The 15,525-nt window shown below is 64.5% G+C and overlaps 1 protein-coding gene across 4 annotated transcripts; it reads left to right on the top strand.

Annotated features, from left to right (window-relative positions):
* Window positions 1–35: 35 nt before the first annotated feature.
* Window positions 36–15,316, top strand: ACAP3 (ArfGAP with coiled-coil, ankyrin repeat and PH domains 3). 4 transcript variants are annotated; one of them, XM_019658482.1, is made up of 24 exons: window positions 37–723; window positions 4,253–4,310; window positions 4,918–5,037; window positions 5,200–5,253; window positions 6,384–6,442; window positions 7,116–7,299; window positions 7,746–7,790; window positions 7,905–8,000; window positions 8,075–8,149; window positions 8,654–8,665; window positions 9,312–9,424; window positions 9,511–9,562; window positions 9,773–9,873; window positions 9,948–10,059; window positions 10,500–10,708; window positions 10,788–10,857; window positions 10,987–11,081; window positions 11,158–11,360; window positions 11,529–11,633; window positions 12,769–12,876; window positions 12,980–13,200; window positions 13,382–13,491; window positions 13,570–13,680; window positions 13,767–15,316. In XM_019658482.1, the coding sequence occupies exons 1-24, from the start codon at window positions 677–679 to the stop codon at window positions 13,912–13,914; spliced, it is 2,508 nt and encodes an 835-aa protein (XP_019514027.1). In that variant the 5' UTR covers window positions 37–676; the 3' UTR covers window positions 13,915–15,316. The 4 variants fall into 4 exon arrangements, with proteins under 4 accessions (XP_019514030.1, XP_019514027.1, XP_019514028.1 ...); XM_019658483.1 differs by having other exon boundaries at window positions 12,778–12,876; XM_019658484.1 differs by lacking the exon at window positions 37–723 and adding an exon at window positions 1,495–1,513.
* The last annotated feature ends 209 nt before the right edge of the window (window positions 15,317–15,525 follow it).

Consider the following 15,525-nt stretch of genomic DNA (forward strand, 5'->3'; position numbering starts at 1 on the left):
AAGGGCGGGGGAGCGGAGGCGGGGTCAGACTTAGGGAGCTGGTACAAAGTGTAGGCCCGCTGCGGAGCGCTTGGGATCGACTAGTGCAGCGGTGTCCCGGAGGAGGCTCTCACAGACACCCGCTGACCCGCACACACCCGCGTGCATGCACTCACTAGCCTACCCACGCACTCGCTGCCCCTCATTCTCGCGGAGCGTGTCCGTCCGCCGCGTTCCGGCCAAGAGGGTTTTGCAAACGCCCCGAGTTGCGCAACAGCCGGATTGCTGGAGAGAGCTGGGCCCGCGCCCTCCCCGCGCCCTGCGGCCGGGCCGACGGCTACCGAAGTCTCACTGTTGCTAGGCCCTACTTTTCCGACCCGGAGTGGCCTGGGAACGAAGGTGGGCGGGACATCGGGGTGCCCGGGCTGGAGATAGCAGTGCCTGCGGCCTCAAGGAGGAGAATTTGGCGACGCTCCCTAGCGGTGACAGCGGGCGGCGAGCGCGGGCCGCGGACTTTAGCGACGCTCCCCGGCAGTGACAGGCGGGGCGGGGCAGCTGCGCGGCGGCCTCATTCCGGGGCGGGCGGGCGCGGAGCGCAGCGCGGGCGGGCGGTCGGACAAGCGGGCCGGGCCGGCCGAGGATGCCGCTCGGGGCGCCGCGGTCCTCGTGCCAGTGAGCGCCGCGCGCCGCCGCAGCCATGACGGTGGAGTTCGAGGAGTGCATCAAAGACTCGCCGCGTTTCAGGTGCGCCCGCGGGACGCGCCCTTTGTGGTCGCCAGGGTCGCCGCCCCCTCGGGGCACCCAGGCGGCCGGGGGATGGGCGCGTGGCTGGGGCGTCGGTGCCGCTTTTGTGCTCGGCGCGGAGGCGAGTGTCGGGAGCTGGAGGAGCGGGTCTGGGACAAAACCCGCAGCGGCCCGGTCAGGGGTTGGGACAAAAGATGCCCCTTGTGCTGGTCACCTCACGCGGAGGGCGCGCGCGCGGGGGCGGGGCTGCTGTCTGCACGGCCACCTCTCCGTGGGAGTGTCCATCCCGCTTTGTGTCTGCACCTTCGTGCTGGTCACCTGCCCACGGCCGAGACCCTCCCCCGCCCTGCAAGTCCCGCTCCAGCCAGGGTCGTCTGGGCGCGTGGCGCCAGAGCGGTGCATGGGGGACAGGCAGCTGAAGCCACGTGTAGGGCCTGGGGCCGGCTGCTCGGCAGGGTGACCTAGGAATCTGAAGGATTGGGGGCTGGGCTGAACAGACTGGCTCGAGGTTCTGGTGGGAGGTTCTGTGGCCGGCCCTGGGAGTGCAGGCGGTTCAGGATGTGTGCACAGCTGCCTTAACGAAGGAAGCACCTCCTGTGTGCCAGGCACAGCGAGCTATCCGTCTGCACCCTCCCTGAGGTGCCGACTCTGGGTGTGAATTTGTGGATGAGCTGCGCCCTTGTGCTGCCAGGCTTGATGCATGTGTGTAGACTAGTGACGGGTGCATCACGCATGTGCACGGGTCACCTCTCAGTGTGGACCATACGCGTACTGTGTTTATCCCGCTCATGTGAGTGTTGACACTAAGTGTGCATGTTACTATGTGTGTATCCAGCACTGGGTGCACACGTCTCTGCTCACCTGTGTGTGTGTGTGTGTGCACCGTGCCACTACATGCATGTACACTTGATTGCACATGAGCATGTGTGCCGTGCCTCTGTGCACAGGTGTGCTTGGTCATGCGTGTGTGTGCTGGGTCTCTGCGCTGTACCAGCAGGGCACCTGCGTGTGGGTGCACCAGTGCTCTGCTCCCGCCCCGGAGCAAGCCCCTTCCTTGCACAACCGGCTCACAAGGGAGTGAGCAGCAAAGATCTGGGGAGGCTGGGGCTGAGGGGTCTGATTGGTCCCTAAAGAAGCCCAGGCCCTGGGCAGGAGGTAGAAGGCGATCCCCTGTATTCTCCCATCCTGTTGCTCACTGATTGAGGGAGGGAGTGTGAGCAACTCAGGCACACACTGATGCCAGGGCCCCACCCCTGCCCACTGTCCTCCATGACCCAGGCAGAGGAAGAGGTGTGGCCAGGGCCTCAGCTGGGGGCTTGGTCACAGCTAAGCCCCCCACCCCCAGTCTTGCCCTGGCTTCTGGCTCAGAAGCCTCGTGCTCTTGCTCCCCTTGCGTGGAGGGGTGCAGGCCCACCTTGCCTGGTCAGACTGGGGGTGCCGGCACCCCATTTACCTCCAGGCCTTCCCTCCTACACTGGCCTGCTCTGCCCGTGGCACCCGCACTGGGTGCGGTGGCTTTGCCATGCTTCCTCTGGCAGGGAGGGGCTGCCCTGTGAAAGTGCCCAGCCGGGCCAGGCGGAGAGGCTGAGTGGATTCACCCGGGCCTGGGCCACAGAAGCTGTACTCTGGGTTTTGGAGTTGGGCTGAGATTTAATGGTGAGGCCTCCCTGAGGTCCCCCCTGTCCACTCACTCTCAGGTGTAGCTGAGGATGTAACCAGGGCCTCCTGGCTGCTGGCCTGGGGCGGGTCAGGGTGGGGCAGGCCAGGAGGATGTGGTCAGTGACGTGGGGCCAAGTGGCCTCAGCCCTGGGAAGGGGGACCCTGCCTGTGCATTCTTGGTCTGGGGAGAACATGTGGGGGGGGTTGGGGGTGTCCAGACTCTTCCAGACAGGCCTGGGGCCTCCGCCTACCCCTTGTTCTTGGTGCCCCCTCCCCTGGGTGGGGCCTCAGGCGCTGAGTCATGGCTCTGGGTGAGGGGAGCTTGCCTTTGCCTCCCCCCCATCCTCCTGACTGCTGAGGAAATCCCGGAGGGAGGGCAGGAGAGGAGGCCTGGGGTCCTGGGGGCTGGGGAGGGGGAGCTGGCACCCTGGCTCCTGGCTCCTGGTGCAGCCCCACCCTTAATCCTCTCCAGGAACCAGACCAGGCCCACCGGTGGCAGCTCTCCATGCAACTGCCCAGGGCACTTGGGGTAGATGGGGTTCCAGGGCTGTGTCCCTCTCTGTAGTGTCCTCTCCTTGGTGGGTGGTCCTTCCCTGCCCTGAGACCCTCTGAGGGGACGGGGAAAGGCTATAGCAGTGGTCAAGGTCCTTGGGGTCCCAGCCTCCTGCAGTCAGCCATACCTCAGGCCACACCTCCAGGCAGTTTGGGGTGGGCTGCTGAAAGGGCACCTCCAGTCCAAACAGACGTCCCTGGAGGCCCTAGGGGAGTGATGCGGGCTGCTCAGAGGAGCCCCTGTCCTATCAGGGTGGCAGTGGACACCTTGCTAGGTGGCAGCCTGGCGCCCCCCCACAGCTCCTAGTAGGGATCACGCTGAGCTGCACCCCACGTGAGAAACTAGGTCCCACCCCCCCAGGCCTGGGAAACCCGGGAACACGCCCCTCCCCTTGCTGGCCTACCTCAGCCTGACCCCGCCCAAGAGCTGTCCCTGGCCGCCTGCCTCTCGCCCCTGGCCTAAACTCCATTCCTGTTGTCTCTTGTCCCCAGGAGACCAGATGGGCGCAGTTCACCAGCTGAGTGGGTTGGGGGGGCACCGGGTCCTGGCCCAATTTCTCTATTTCCTGTTCCCGGAGCAGGGAGGGTCACGTGCCTGATCCATCTGCCTCTGCCTTCTCTGGTGATGTCATGCGTTAACTCTCCCCTCCCCAACACAGCCCATTGTCAGGCTGTCCAGGGCAGTGGGCTCCTCCAAAGTCTGACCCACCCCCTCTCTCCCAGCGGACTGTGCCATTCTGTGTTTGGAAGTTGGGGGAGTCCTGCTCTCATGGTGTGTGTGTGAGGGGTGGGGACCAGGACAGCAGCCACCTTGTGCTCGGGACTCCAGCTGAGACAAGTTTGCTCCAGGGGCCGCAGGTGTCAGGCTGAGGTGGGGGGGGGTCCAGTTGGAGTCGGGTCAGCTCTGGTCCCTGGAGAGAGGCAGGGGCTGGGCAGGAGGGTGGCTGGCTTGTCCCCATAAGCGTGCACCTGCTCTGGGGCTTCAGCTCCTATCTCTGTCCTCAGGGCCTTGTCTGACCTTCCCTACCCAGGGCCACAGTAGCCAGACCCCAGATGGGGCATTCCATCCAATTGGGCCTCTTCCTGACTGGAGTTGTGGTGGGCACTGGGTTGGCTACAGAGTCAGCCAGACCTGGGTCCCTATGCAGTTCCCTCCTTCCCAGGGCGTTGGCCGCTTCTCCCAGCCTCCATTTCCTGACCTTTCTGAGAGGAATGGGTGGCAGGTGGGCCATCAGCCACTGTAGACCCTTTCGGGAGGTGAAGACCCTGGCTGGGGGCTGGCTGCAGGCTGACCCCAGCTGCCTCGTCCCTGTTGCAGGGCGACCATCGATGAGGTAGAGACAGATGTCGTGGAGATAGAAGCCAAACTGGACAAGGTGAGGGCTGGGTTGCATGCCTCCTGGGCTGCTCTCTGCCCTGCCCCAGCCACCTGTGTGTGCGCATGTGCATGTGAGCACCTGTGTGTTGTGCACAAGGTGTGGCTGTGTCCCCCACTCTCCCCAGCTGTACCTCCCATGCCTGACCCGGGTGCACATGGCGTCTGCCCCGGGTCTCCCCTCAAGTGGGGATGGGCCTTGGTGAGTTCCCTCCAGCTGAGTCTTTGGGGCAGGGGACAGCTGCTGGGGGGCTGTGCATCTGAGTGACTGGGATGGAGGCAGAGGGTGGGGGTGGGGGGGAGGGGCAGCATCCCTGAGCCCCCTCACTGGCCAGGACCACATGCCCACCCAGCCCTGGGTTCTCTGCTCGGGGCTTCCTGGTGCTGCTCCCACCTCCTGCTCCGGAGCTGAGGCCCAGGTGGCACCCAGTGGGCTGGGGATGGAAGGTGGGCAGGGGCGGTCCCTCCCAGCCTCAGGCTGCTCAGGGCAGCTGTGTCCTGGGTACTGATGGGCCCTGAGCTGCGTTCTAGCCACCCCGGCCTCCTGGTGGTGGTGAGGGTTGGCGCAGGCAGGCCGTGTGAGTGTTGCCTCTTCGTCCTGTTCGCAGCTGGTCAAGCTGTGCAGCGGCATGATCGAGGCTGGCAAGGTCTACGTCACAACCAACAGGCTCTTCGTAAGCGGTGTCCGAGACCTGTCTCAGCAATGCCAGGGTGACCCTGTCATCTCGGTGAGGGGGCAGCTGATCTCTGACCTCTAGTCAGGGGTGGGCACGGGTGCCTAGGCCCTGGGAGCAGGGGCGGCTCTGGGGCCTGGGGCCCGGGAGGTGCTGGCCACTGGGGGCATGGCTGTGCCATCTGAGTGAGGGGTCCTTTCCACCCTGCTCCCCCAGGAATGTCTGCAGAGGTTTGGAGACAGCCTGCAGGAGATGGTCAACTACCACATGGTGAGCCCTGGCCAGTGGGGGCGGGGGGTGAGGGCCCGCCCTCTGCTTCTGCATCCCGGGACCCCATCCTAGGGCTGCCCCCGCTGGCTTCCTGCAGGCCCTACCCAGCCTGGACTGCTCGCTGGGCTGGCGCTGAGGAAGCTGAGCTGGCTGGTGGGGATGGGCTTTGGGGGAGGCCACGTTTCAGCTCCTCCAGTCTGTGGGGTGTGGGGACATCATGAGGTGCTCTGTTGTGTCCCCAGTAGGGGCTGACAGTGCGGAGGGCCAAGGAGGTGGTAAGAGCCGAGGGCTGAGGGCAGTGGGGTCTCAGGGTGGGAGAGGCCTTGGAGAGTCCTCCAGGGCTCCCCAACCAGGCAGCAGTCTCTAGAAGCATCTCCTAAGTTGACCCCTGGCTCCTGGGTGACCCCTGACCTCGCTGCTACCCGGGATGGGTCTATGTCACATGGAGCAGGGCCCAAGGCGCACGTGGGTGGTGAGACCGTGGCCTGGGAACTAGAGCCCCAGACTAAACAGGGGCCCCACCCCCTACAGGGGAAGTTCAGAAATAAACCAGCTCAGAACGGCGCATCCTGCCCTGTCTGCGTGCAGATAAGGTTCAGCCCTCCCCCCATGTGGGGGTCTGATTCTGGGTCCAGCCAGTGCTGTGGGGAGCCCTTCAGCTCCCGACAACCACCCCAACCCCACCCCCCGGACAGGTCCCCTGGGAGCTGCAGCTCGGGTCTGACCCTCCCTCCTGCAGGGCTGGTCATCCTCAAGGTGGCCTCCCAGGGCCAGGAGGCACTGGGTGTCACCAGGTGCCCTGTGTGTGCCTGTCCTGTCTGGGCCAGTGTGGAGTGGGGCTGTAGGAGGGGCCATCTGGGACAGCTTTGGCCTCTAGTCTGTCGGAGAGCCAAGAGGAGAGATGGGCAGGTGGTCACAGCTGTCGCCTCTGGGCGCCAACCCAGGCCTGGGGGCCACACCCACTCTCCTGGACCCTGGGAGGCGGCTCTGTGGGGATGACCAACTGGGGCCCAGGCAGGGCTGGAGGAGGGACTTTTCCAGGTTCTCACCTGCTGGGGGGACAGGGGCCTGGCCTCTGGGGTCATGTGGGGACAGACCCATAGCGCCCCCCATTCTCCCTCGTTCCCCAGATCCTGTTTGACCAGGCCCAGAGGTCCGTGCGCCAGCAGCTCCACAACTTTGTCAAAGAGTGAGTGGCCCCGATGCCCTCAGACGCCTGGAGGTCTGGCCTTTTCCAGCCTGGGAGGGGTTAATGGTGACACGTAATGCTGGAGTGGGGAGCAGAGATAGCTATGCTAGACTTGGGGGTGGTTCTAGGGCCTGCTCAGGAGGACCTTGGCCCACGGTCTTAAGGCTCTGCTTGTGGTTCCTGAGACACCCAGCTCAGCAAGGGCAAAGGCTTGGAGGTGGGACAGGGCTGGGGTAGGTTGCGGGGTCAGGGAACACCGAAGGCAGCCGAGATGGCCTCAGGTGAGGGGTCAGGGGGAGGCCCTGGGAGGAGTCAGGGTAGTGGTGGGAGGAGGTGAGGGCTGGGTGGGGGTCTCAGCTTGGTGCCTGTGTGTGCACTTGGGGTGCCTAGGGGAACCTCTGAGTGGAGATGATGCGGTGAAGTTGGGTACATTAGTCTGAAGTCTGGGATGAAGCTGGGCATCACCCCAGACTGGACCAATCCTGGGAGTGAGGTGGTGAAGGGCAGGGATGTGCCGGGGGGGTCTGGATGGGGAGGGGAGAGCCAGAATGATGGTGCAGGCAGGTAGGCCAGGGAGGGAGGCCCCGCCCAGGCAGGCGAGAGTAGGGGGCGGGAGGGAGACTCCCATGTTCACCCTGCCTGGACCCCCTGACCTGACACCGGCCACCCCCAGGGACGTGCGGAAGTTCAAGGAGACCAAGAAGCAGTTTGACAAAGTGCGGGAGGACTTGGAGCTGGCCCTGGTGAGGAACGCCCAGGCCCCGCGGCACCGGCCTCACGAGGTGGAGGAGGCCACAGGTGCCCTGACTCTGACCCGCAAGTGCTTTCGCCACCTGGCGCTGGACTACGTGCTCCAGGTTGGCCACTGGGCACTGAGTGAGCGGGTCTTGGAGTGGGCAGGAGGTGTTTCTGCTGACAGATGGCTGGCGTCCTTAGGGGCGCCTGTGGCTCCAGAAAACCTGTCATGTCAGATCTTGAGGAGAGACGTGGTGGGGGCAGGCAAAGGCCCAGAGGTGGGGGTGGGACCAGCCTGGGGCTGCAGGCTGCAGGGACGGAGGCCTGGAAGACCTTGCTGAGGGAGGACTTAAGAGGGATTGGAGCAGGGGTGAGAATTCCCGGCTTTGCCTATGGGAGGGACCCAACGTCCAGGACTGTGGGAGGAGGGGGCTGGCACAAGTGCAGGGAGCTGAAGATAAGCCGGGGGTCTCAGGAAACCCCAAGCAGCGCGAGTGCACTCTGCAGCAAGGTACCACAGGCTCCCTGGGCTCTGACACCCTCCACCTGCTCACCCCTTCCCTGGCAGATCAACGTCCTCCAGGCCAAGAAGAAGTTTGAGATCTTGGATTCTGTGAGTGCCTGGTGAGGGCGGGCGGGGCTGCCCTTGAACACAGGTGTGTGCAGCAGGTGTGCTGGGCCTGGGGTACAGGTTTAGGCCCCTGGCCTCACCTGTGCCCACCTGCAGATGCTGTCCTTCATGCACGCCCAGTACAGCTTCTTCCAGCAAGGCTACAGCCTGCTGCACCAGCTGGACCCCTATATGAAGAAGCTGGCGGCGGAGGTGAGCCTTCCAGGAGGGGTGGGACGCGGGCCAGGGTCTCGGGGGTCCCTTTACCTCCCTGATGCTCCCCACAGCTGGACCAGCTGGTGATCGACTCAGCAGTGGAGAAGCGGGAGATGGAGCACAGACATGCTGCCATCCAGCAGCGGGTGAGGCCCTGCAGCTCCAACCTCCCTGCATGGGGGAAACCCCAAGAGGCTACCACCCCCATCACTCTCATGCCACTGACCTGGGAGGCCCACCTACACGTACACATGCTCTGTCCCTTCCCCCAGCCCTGCCTACTCTGCAGGGGTCCCTATCCTTAGGGGCCTCAACACATGGAGCAGGAGGGGCGGCCCTCCTGTCTGTAGAGGCCAGGGCTAGCCCCTTCAGCGCACAGATGCTGGGGCTGGAGCTGGGACCCGGGATCCCCTTCCTTCAAGGCCACTGGTAGCCTCTGGGGCCTCAGTCGCGGGCTCCTACTGGGGTCTTTCTGCTCACCTGCCAGGCAGTTGCCCCCACTCTGCCCAGGGCAGGGATGGGCTGCTATTTCAGGGAGCTATTTCATCACCACTGAGAGCCTGGGGGAGAGGGGGGCGGAAGGAGGCGGAGCTGTCACTCATGGCGCTCTCTCCCTCTTCCCACCCTCTTCTGCTCCGCCCACCCTGCAGACGCTGCTGCAGGTGAGTGGGCGTCCACCCTGGGGGGGCGGGAGGAGGGAAGGGGAGGGTCAGGCAGGCGGGGCCTCTGCCCTCTCCCCGCCCTGCGGCACTTCAGCACCAAGGACACCTCCCAACGGCCTCAGAGCTCCCCAGGCACCTGTGGGCACTTCGCTGTAAGCGGTGGCTGGCACCAGCAAGAACACAGGCTGAGCCAGGACGCATCCCCCGTGGGAGAAGCAGCAGCTGTCCCTTCCTGCCCCCTCAGCCATGGGAGCAGGTGGCTGGGCCTCCTCTCCCACCGCCGGACACACAGGACAACACTCAGTGTCTCCCCAGCCCGCGTGAATGGAGCTCTGTCAGGCCCGCAGAGCAGGCCCAGCTGGCGACATGAATGGGGGACTCAGGATGGGGGAGGCAGCTTCCTTCCTGATCCCAGAGCCTGCTGTGCCTACAAGGCTGGGGTGGGGGCTGGGGCTCTAGAGCCCCAGCAGTGATGTGAGTCATTTGCCCCCCAGGGGGCTTCGGGGGGCCGGGGCCTTGCTCAGGTCAGGAAGTGGCTGTGAAGAGCAGTGCCCATCCCACCTTGGCTCTGGGGTAGCCTGGGAGGGCGCAGTGTCCTCACAGCCAGGGTGGACACTCACTGGAGCCTGGCTCTGACCACCCCCAGGACTTCTCCTATGATGAGCCCAAAGCAGAGTTTGACGTGGACGCGCCCAGCGGTGTGGTGATGGAGGGCTACCTTTTCAAGAGGGCCAGCAACGCCTTCAAGACATGGAACCGGTGAGGGAGGGCTTTCCCCCTGAGGGACAGTGGGGCAGATGGGGGGGCCGGCTCTGCCTGACCTCCTGGCCCATCCACCTGCCCAGGCGCTGGTTCTCCATCCAGAATAGCCAGCTGGTCTACCAGAAGAAGCTGAAGGTGCGCTCAGGGCCCCTCCTATGGGGCCCCCCCCACCTGGGCCCTGGGTGGGATTTGCACAGGGCTAAGGACACTGTTGGGCACCACAGCCTGAGTGGTCAGGGACAGCGAGCACTTGGGTCTCAGCCAGTTTGAGTTTCTGAGGTGGAGCAATACGTGGGTGGTCGGGGCTGGGTGCTGAGTGCGAGGGCCACAGTGTGCTGCCTCCAGGATGTGCTGACCGTGGTGGTGGATGACCTCCGCCTGTGCTCCGTGAAGCCATGTGAAGACACTGAGCGGAGGTTCTGCTTTGAGGTCGTGTCACCCACCAAGTGAGGAGGCCCAGCCCAGGTGGGATTGAGGAGGGACCCCCTGCCTGCCTAGCCTGATGGTCCCCTCCCTCCAGGAGCTGCATGCTGCAGGCTGACTCAGAGAAGCTGCGGCAGGCCTGGGTTCAAGCTGTGCAAGCCAGCATCGCCTCTGCCTACCGGGAGAGCCCGGACAGCTGCTACAGCGAGGTGTGGCCCTCCAGCACCTGCCACATATGTTCACAGGGCCCCTGCAGGCTGCATGTGAACATGTGTGCGCATTGTATGCATGCGTGTGAGCATGCATGTGTGTGCATGTGAGCGTGTGTACATTGTGTGTGTGTAAGCAGGCATGCACGGGCATTGTGTTTGCATTTGAGCGTGCATGTGCATTGTGTGTGCATGCAAGTGTGTGTGTACATTGTGTGCGAGCGTGTATGCGTGTACATTGTGCGTGGCAGTTTGTGTGTGCAGTGTGTGTGTGTGTGTGTGTGTGTACATGTGTGTGTGTGCACACATGCGTGTGTGGGCTTTGCTTCTGGGGCCCCAGCCTGTGCTAACAACTCTGGTTGGGGAGGAAGAGGAGGCCTGCTGAGGAAACTGAGGCTGGAGCTCCTGTAGTGTTGAGTGGCTCCTCACACCGTCCCCAGAGGCTGGACCGCACAGCGTCCCCGTCCACCAGCAGCATTGACTCCACCACGGACTCCCGGGAGCGTGGTGCCAAGGGCGAGAGTGTGCTGCAGCGCATGCAGAGTGTGGCTGGCAATGGCCAATGTGGCGACTGTGGCCAGCCGGACCCCCGCTGGGCCAGCATCAACCTGGGCGTGCTGCTCTGCATCGAGTGCTCGGGCATCCACAGGTGGGCCCATTGGGTAGGCCAGACTGGGGTGCTGGGGCCGAGCCATGCCCAGACTCACTCCTGCCTCCCCATTGTCCAGGAGCCTGGGTGTCCACTGCTCCAAGGTGCGGTCCCTGACTTTGGACTCATGGGAGCCAGAGCTGCTGAAGGTGTGTGTGTGGCCATTGCAACCACCACCGGTGGTGGTGGTGAGTGGGGGTAGGTTGGCAGCAGGAGTGGGTGTGCATGCTGTGGGTGTCAGAGCTGGGGCTGAGACCGCACACCGTTTGTCGTGCTAGCTGATGTGTGAGCTTGGGAACAGCACCGTGAACCAGATTTATGAGGCCCAGTGTGAGGGGCCAAGCTGCAAGAAGCCCTCGGCCAGCAGCCCCAGGTGAGGTGGGGGCAGCATGGACAGGGCCGGGGAGCCCCAGCCAGTGAATGCAGCCTCATGTCCACCCCTGGTCCAGGCAGGACAAGGAGGCCTGGATCAAGGACAAGTACGTGGAAAAGAAGTTCCTGCAGAAGTCTCCCTCTGCACCGGCCCGGGAGGCCCCGCGGCGCTGGCGGGCGCAAAAGTGCCAGCGCCACCACAGCTCCCCCCGCGCCCCTAACGCCCGCCGCAAGGTCCGGATGGAGCCTGTCCTGCCCTCTGTGGCTGCTCTGTGCTCAGGTGGGCGGGCTGCCTGCAGGCTGCACTTCAGGTCACAGACCTGGGCAGGTGTGGGGAGAAGGCTCCAGCAGGGACAAGCCACAAAGCCCCAGACTCCAGGGAGGTCTGGGCGGGGCAGGAGGCAGGGCTCAGGGGCGCTCCCTGTGACCGGCTCCCTGCCTCGCGCAGGCGCAGTGGAGCGTAGGTTCCGCAGGGATTCCCTCTTCTGCCCCGACGAGCTGGACTCCCTCTTCTCCTATTTTGACGCAGGGGCTGCTGCGGCGGGTCCACGCAGTAAGTGCTGTGAGGGCCCCAGCTCCCTGCTGCCCACCCCGGGCAGTGGAGCTGAGCCAGAAATGGTTCACCTGGAGGGTGGACGAGTGTGGACTGCCATGGCCACTTGCTCAGAGACTGGTGGGACAGGTGTTCCTTGCAGGAGGGACTGGGCTGGGGAGGTGGTGTCACGGGACAGTAGTCTGGTAGTGGGGAGAATTGGGGATCAAGAAGGGCTAAGGATGGGGTAAATCTCCAGGGGCTGGGGGTAACTTGGCCACTGACTTGAAGGCGGAGGCCATGACCCTTAAGTGACTGTGCTGTGTGCACATGGTGCATGTGTGTTACGGGTGTCTGCGTGTGCATGTGTGTGTGTGTGAGAGACTGTGCACATGGTGCATGTGTGTTACGGGTGTCTGCGTGTGCATGTGTGTGTGTGTGAGAGACTGTGCACATGGTGCATGTGTGTTACGGGTGTCTGCGTGTGCATGTGTGTGCTGATGGCCTGGACAGCTGAGTGCTGGCGCCAACTCGGAGAGACAGCGGTGCACCCCTTTCCCACTCTTCTTGGAGTTAGAGTGCAAATGCTATAAGTCGGGACTCTTCTCTCAGGGCTGCCTGCTAATGGTTTATCATCACCCCCTGGCCTGGCGCATGTGCAGAGCCTTCCTAGGCAGTCTGGGCAGAAGGCATGGTCAGGGCCAAGAATTGGCCGTGCTGATGGGGGTGACAAGGGTGACCGTGGGCGGCAGAGGGCGCTGCCGCACCATCTGGGGCTGTTCTGCCAGAGCTGCCCTTGGGAGAGCTCCTAGGGCCGCTTCTCCAGGGCTTGGCCAAGATCCCATCACTGGACAATGACTTCCCAGGGTGCATTGGTCACAGACAGGGCTGCATGTCCACAGCCTGCACATGCCCACCCGTCCTGCTAGGGCTGACCTGCTAGAGGGTGGGCGACCACGTGGGGGCTGCCTTTGGCTCCTTGGAGCTGTTACTTTTTTTATTCCCCTTCCTCCCATCCTGGGCAGAGCTCACCTCTGCCTCCTAGTGGGGGGCTAGTCCTGCCCCTGGGGACATCCCCTGAAGAGTGGGTGGGGCTCCCGCTTCCCCCAGAGCTCTGGGAGGAGTCAGGCACACTCAGGACCCCCTCTGCCCACGGACCCCGCAGGTCTGAGCAGCGACAGTGGCTTAGGGGGCAGCTCCGACGGCAGCTCGGACATCCTGGCCTTCGGCGCGGGCTCCGTGGTGGACAGTGTCACTGAGGAGGGTGGGTGCGCGCCTCCCCACCTCTGCCGAAGCCCCTCCCTAGCCCTCCCCTCCTCCTACTTCGGGCTAGGTCTCCGCTCCTGACCGCCCCCCCCTCCTCCCAGAGGGCGCAGAGTCGGAGGAGTCCAGCGGTGAGGCGGACAGAGAGGCAGAGGCCTGGGGTCTGGCGGACGTACGTGAGCTGCACCCAGGGCTACTGGCGCACCGTGCTGCGCGCACCCGTGACCTCCCCGCGCTGGCCGCGGCGCTGGCCCACGGGGCCGAGGTCAACTGGGCGGACGCGGAGGACGAGGGCAAGACGCCGTTGGTGCAGGCGGTGCTAGGGGTGAGTGGGGCTGGGGCTGCGCGCAGGACACAGGTGCACGCTGACACTGGCATCAACCCACTCTTGTGGCGTGTAGGAAGGGCCCCTAGTCCTCCCTTGGAGATTGGCTCTGTCCCGGCTGGGGGTGGGGGCTCTCCCAGAGGCCTTCCTCCGCTCAGTCTGAACTGCCCTGACTTCCCAGGGCTCCTTGATCCTCTGTGAATTCCTCCTGCAAAACGGAGCGGACGTGAACCAAAGAGACAGCCGGGGTCGCTCGCCCCTGCACCACGCCACGCTCCTGGGCCGCACGGGGTGAGTCGCAGGTGCCCCTCCTGCCCGTGGGGCCCAGGTCGCCAGGGCCCGCCCCGACTCGTTCCCTCCGTCCCTCAGGCAGGTCTGCCTGTTCTTGAAGCGGGGTGCCGACCAGCACGCTTTGGACAACGAGCATCAGGATCCACTGAGCATTGCAATCCAGGAGGCGAACGCCGACATTGTCACGCTGTGAGCTAGGGCGCCGTGGGGGCGGGGCGCCGTGGGGGCGGGGCGCCGTGGGGCCGGGCGGCGCCCTCACTCCGCGTTTCCCCCAGGCTGCGTCTGGCGCGCATGGCGGAAGAGATGCGTGAGGCAGAGGCGCCCCCGGGCCAGCCGGGCCCCCTGGCGGGCAGCAGCCCCACAGAGCTCCAGTACCGCAGGTGCATCCAGGAGTTCATCAGCCTCCACCTGGAGGAGAGCTAGGGTGGGGCGGGCCGGGAAGCGGCGGGACCCCTGCCCGTGCCCCCACCACCTTGCCCGGCTGCCTGGCCCATTTCCCGAGAAACGGTACCCAGGCGCTCCTGGAACCCCAGCAACCTGCTCTGGCCTCCTGAGAGGTGCCCCAACCCCCAGGGCCTGGGGCGGGTCGCCGGCACTGAATCTTCTGAAGCCCACGTTTCCCCCTTCCCGGAGGTGCTGCATGGTCTCGTACCCCTGACCCCATGCGGGACCCTACTATGTCTTCAGGTGACTCCTTCCTCGGGTGCCTGGGTTGCTCATGTCACAAACCGTTCTAAAGGCTCCATGTCATCTTGTGTGCCCGTCCCCAGGGCCTGTGTCACCTTGTGCCCCTCCGCCCCAGGGGCCCATGTCACTTCGTGCCCCTCTCCCTGGGGTCCATGTCACCTGCCCCTCAGCCCCAGGGGCCTGTGTCACCTTGTGCCCGTCCCCGGGGCCCATGTCACTTTGTGCCCCCACCTTTATTGCCCCAGACACTGACCTGCTAGTTGGGTCCCCCCATACACACCCCCATAGCCCTTCCACTGGCTGGTGGCTGGCCACCAGCCCCTTACGAGGGCAGAAGGGGCAGCCCATCCAGGGAATCAACCCGTGTACCTCACTTAGTGACCCCAGCGTCCAGGCTGGGCTTTTCGGGTGCTGGGGGGGCTCTGACTTGGGGCCTCAGCCTTGGCTGGACGCAGGCGTCCCAAGGCCTTGTGGCTGGCCACACAAGGCCCCCGTTCCGGGCGGCCCTGGGCCCGTCCCCCGCCTCCTGCAGAGGTACTTGGCCCAGAGCTCGTTCATCAAGGACTTTGGCACTTTGCACCCCTGCGTCTAACGTTCTGTCATGGACTGAGTGGGTTTTCTGTAACCGCCTATTTTCACGTTGTCTTGCCCCTTTCCTCCGTGGACTCTGGAGGACCACCTTGACCTGGGCTCTGTCTGCTGCTCGGGGGAGGCCTCTGCGGCTCTGCCACCCTCGCCAGCTCGCCCCATTGGCTGGGCCCTCGGATGGGTCCAGGGATGCCTCAGTTCACCCCAGGGCCCACAATGCCTTCTGCATTCCCCTTTCCTGGAGCCCTGGGGCAGTGGCTGGGCCTCTCCCCAACTTGGGTCCTTGGTCAGGCCAAGGCCAGTCAACTGGTCACTATGCAAAGACTGCCCAGGAAGGCTCCATGGGCAGCAAGGTGGGCACTGACTGGGCCCTCCAAGTCCCTCACTTGCTGGCTGCAACCCCTAAAGAACAGAATTAACTCTTCTCCCTCTCCCTGCTTGAGCTCCGCCCCCACATCCCAACCCCCTGCCTGTCAGGGCCTCTGGCCTGGGCCTCAGGCTGGCGGGACCCGCCCCTGCTCCAGATCACAGTAATAAACTGCCGCTTGCACCTGCTGCGTGTCATTGGCTGGCTCACCCACCTCACTCCTCTGTCTCAGCTGGGGAAGGGGTGTCTCTGGGTTCCTTGTCTTCCCTGAAGGGTGGCCTTGAGTGGGTTAGCACCGGTGCCCCAAAGGGATGCAATAAGCCAGAACCCAGGGGCCTGAGGCTTCTTTGATTAAAACTGACTCCTGACACCCCCAGCCCGCATTTCCCAGG

The sequence above is a fragment of the Hipposideros armiger genome, unplaced genomic scaffold (genome assembly GCF_001890085.2).
Source record: "Hipposideros armiger isolate ML-2016 unplaced genomic scaffold, ASM189008v1 scaffold_284, whole genome shotgun sequence".
NCBI classification, from domain to species: domain Eukaryota; kingdom Metazoa; phylum Chordata; class Mammalia; order Chiroptera; family Hipposideridae; genus Hipposideros; species Hipposideros armiger.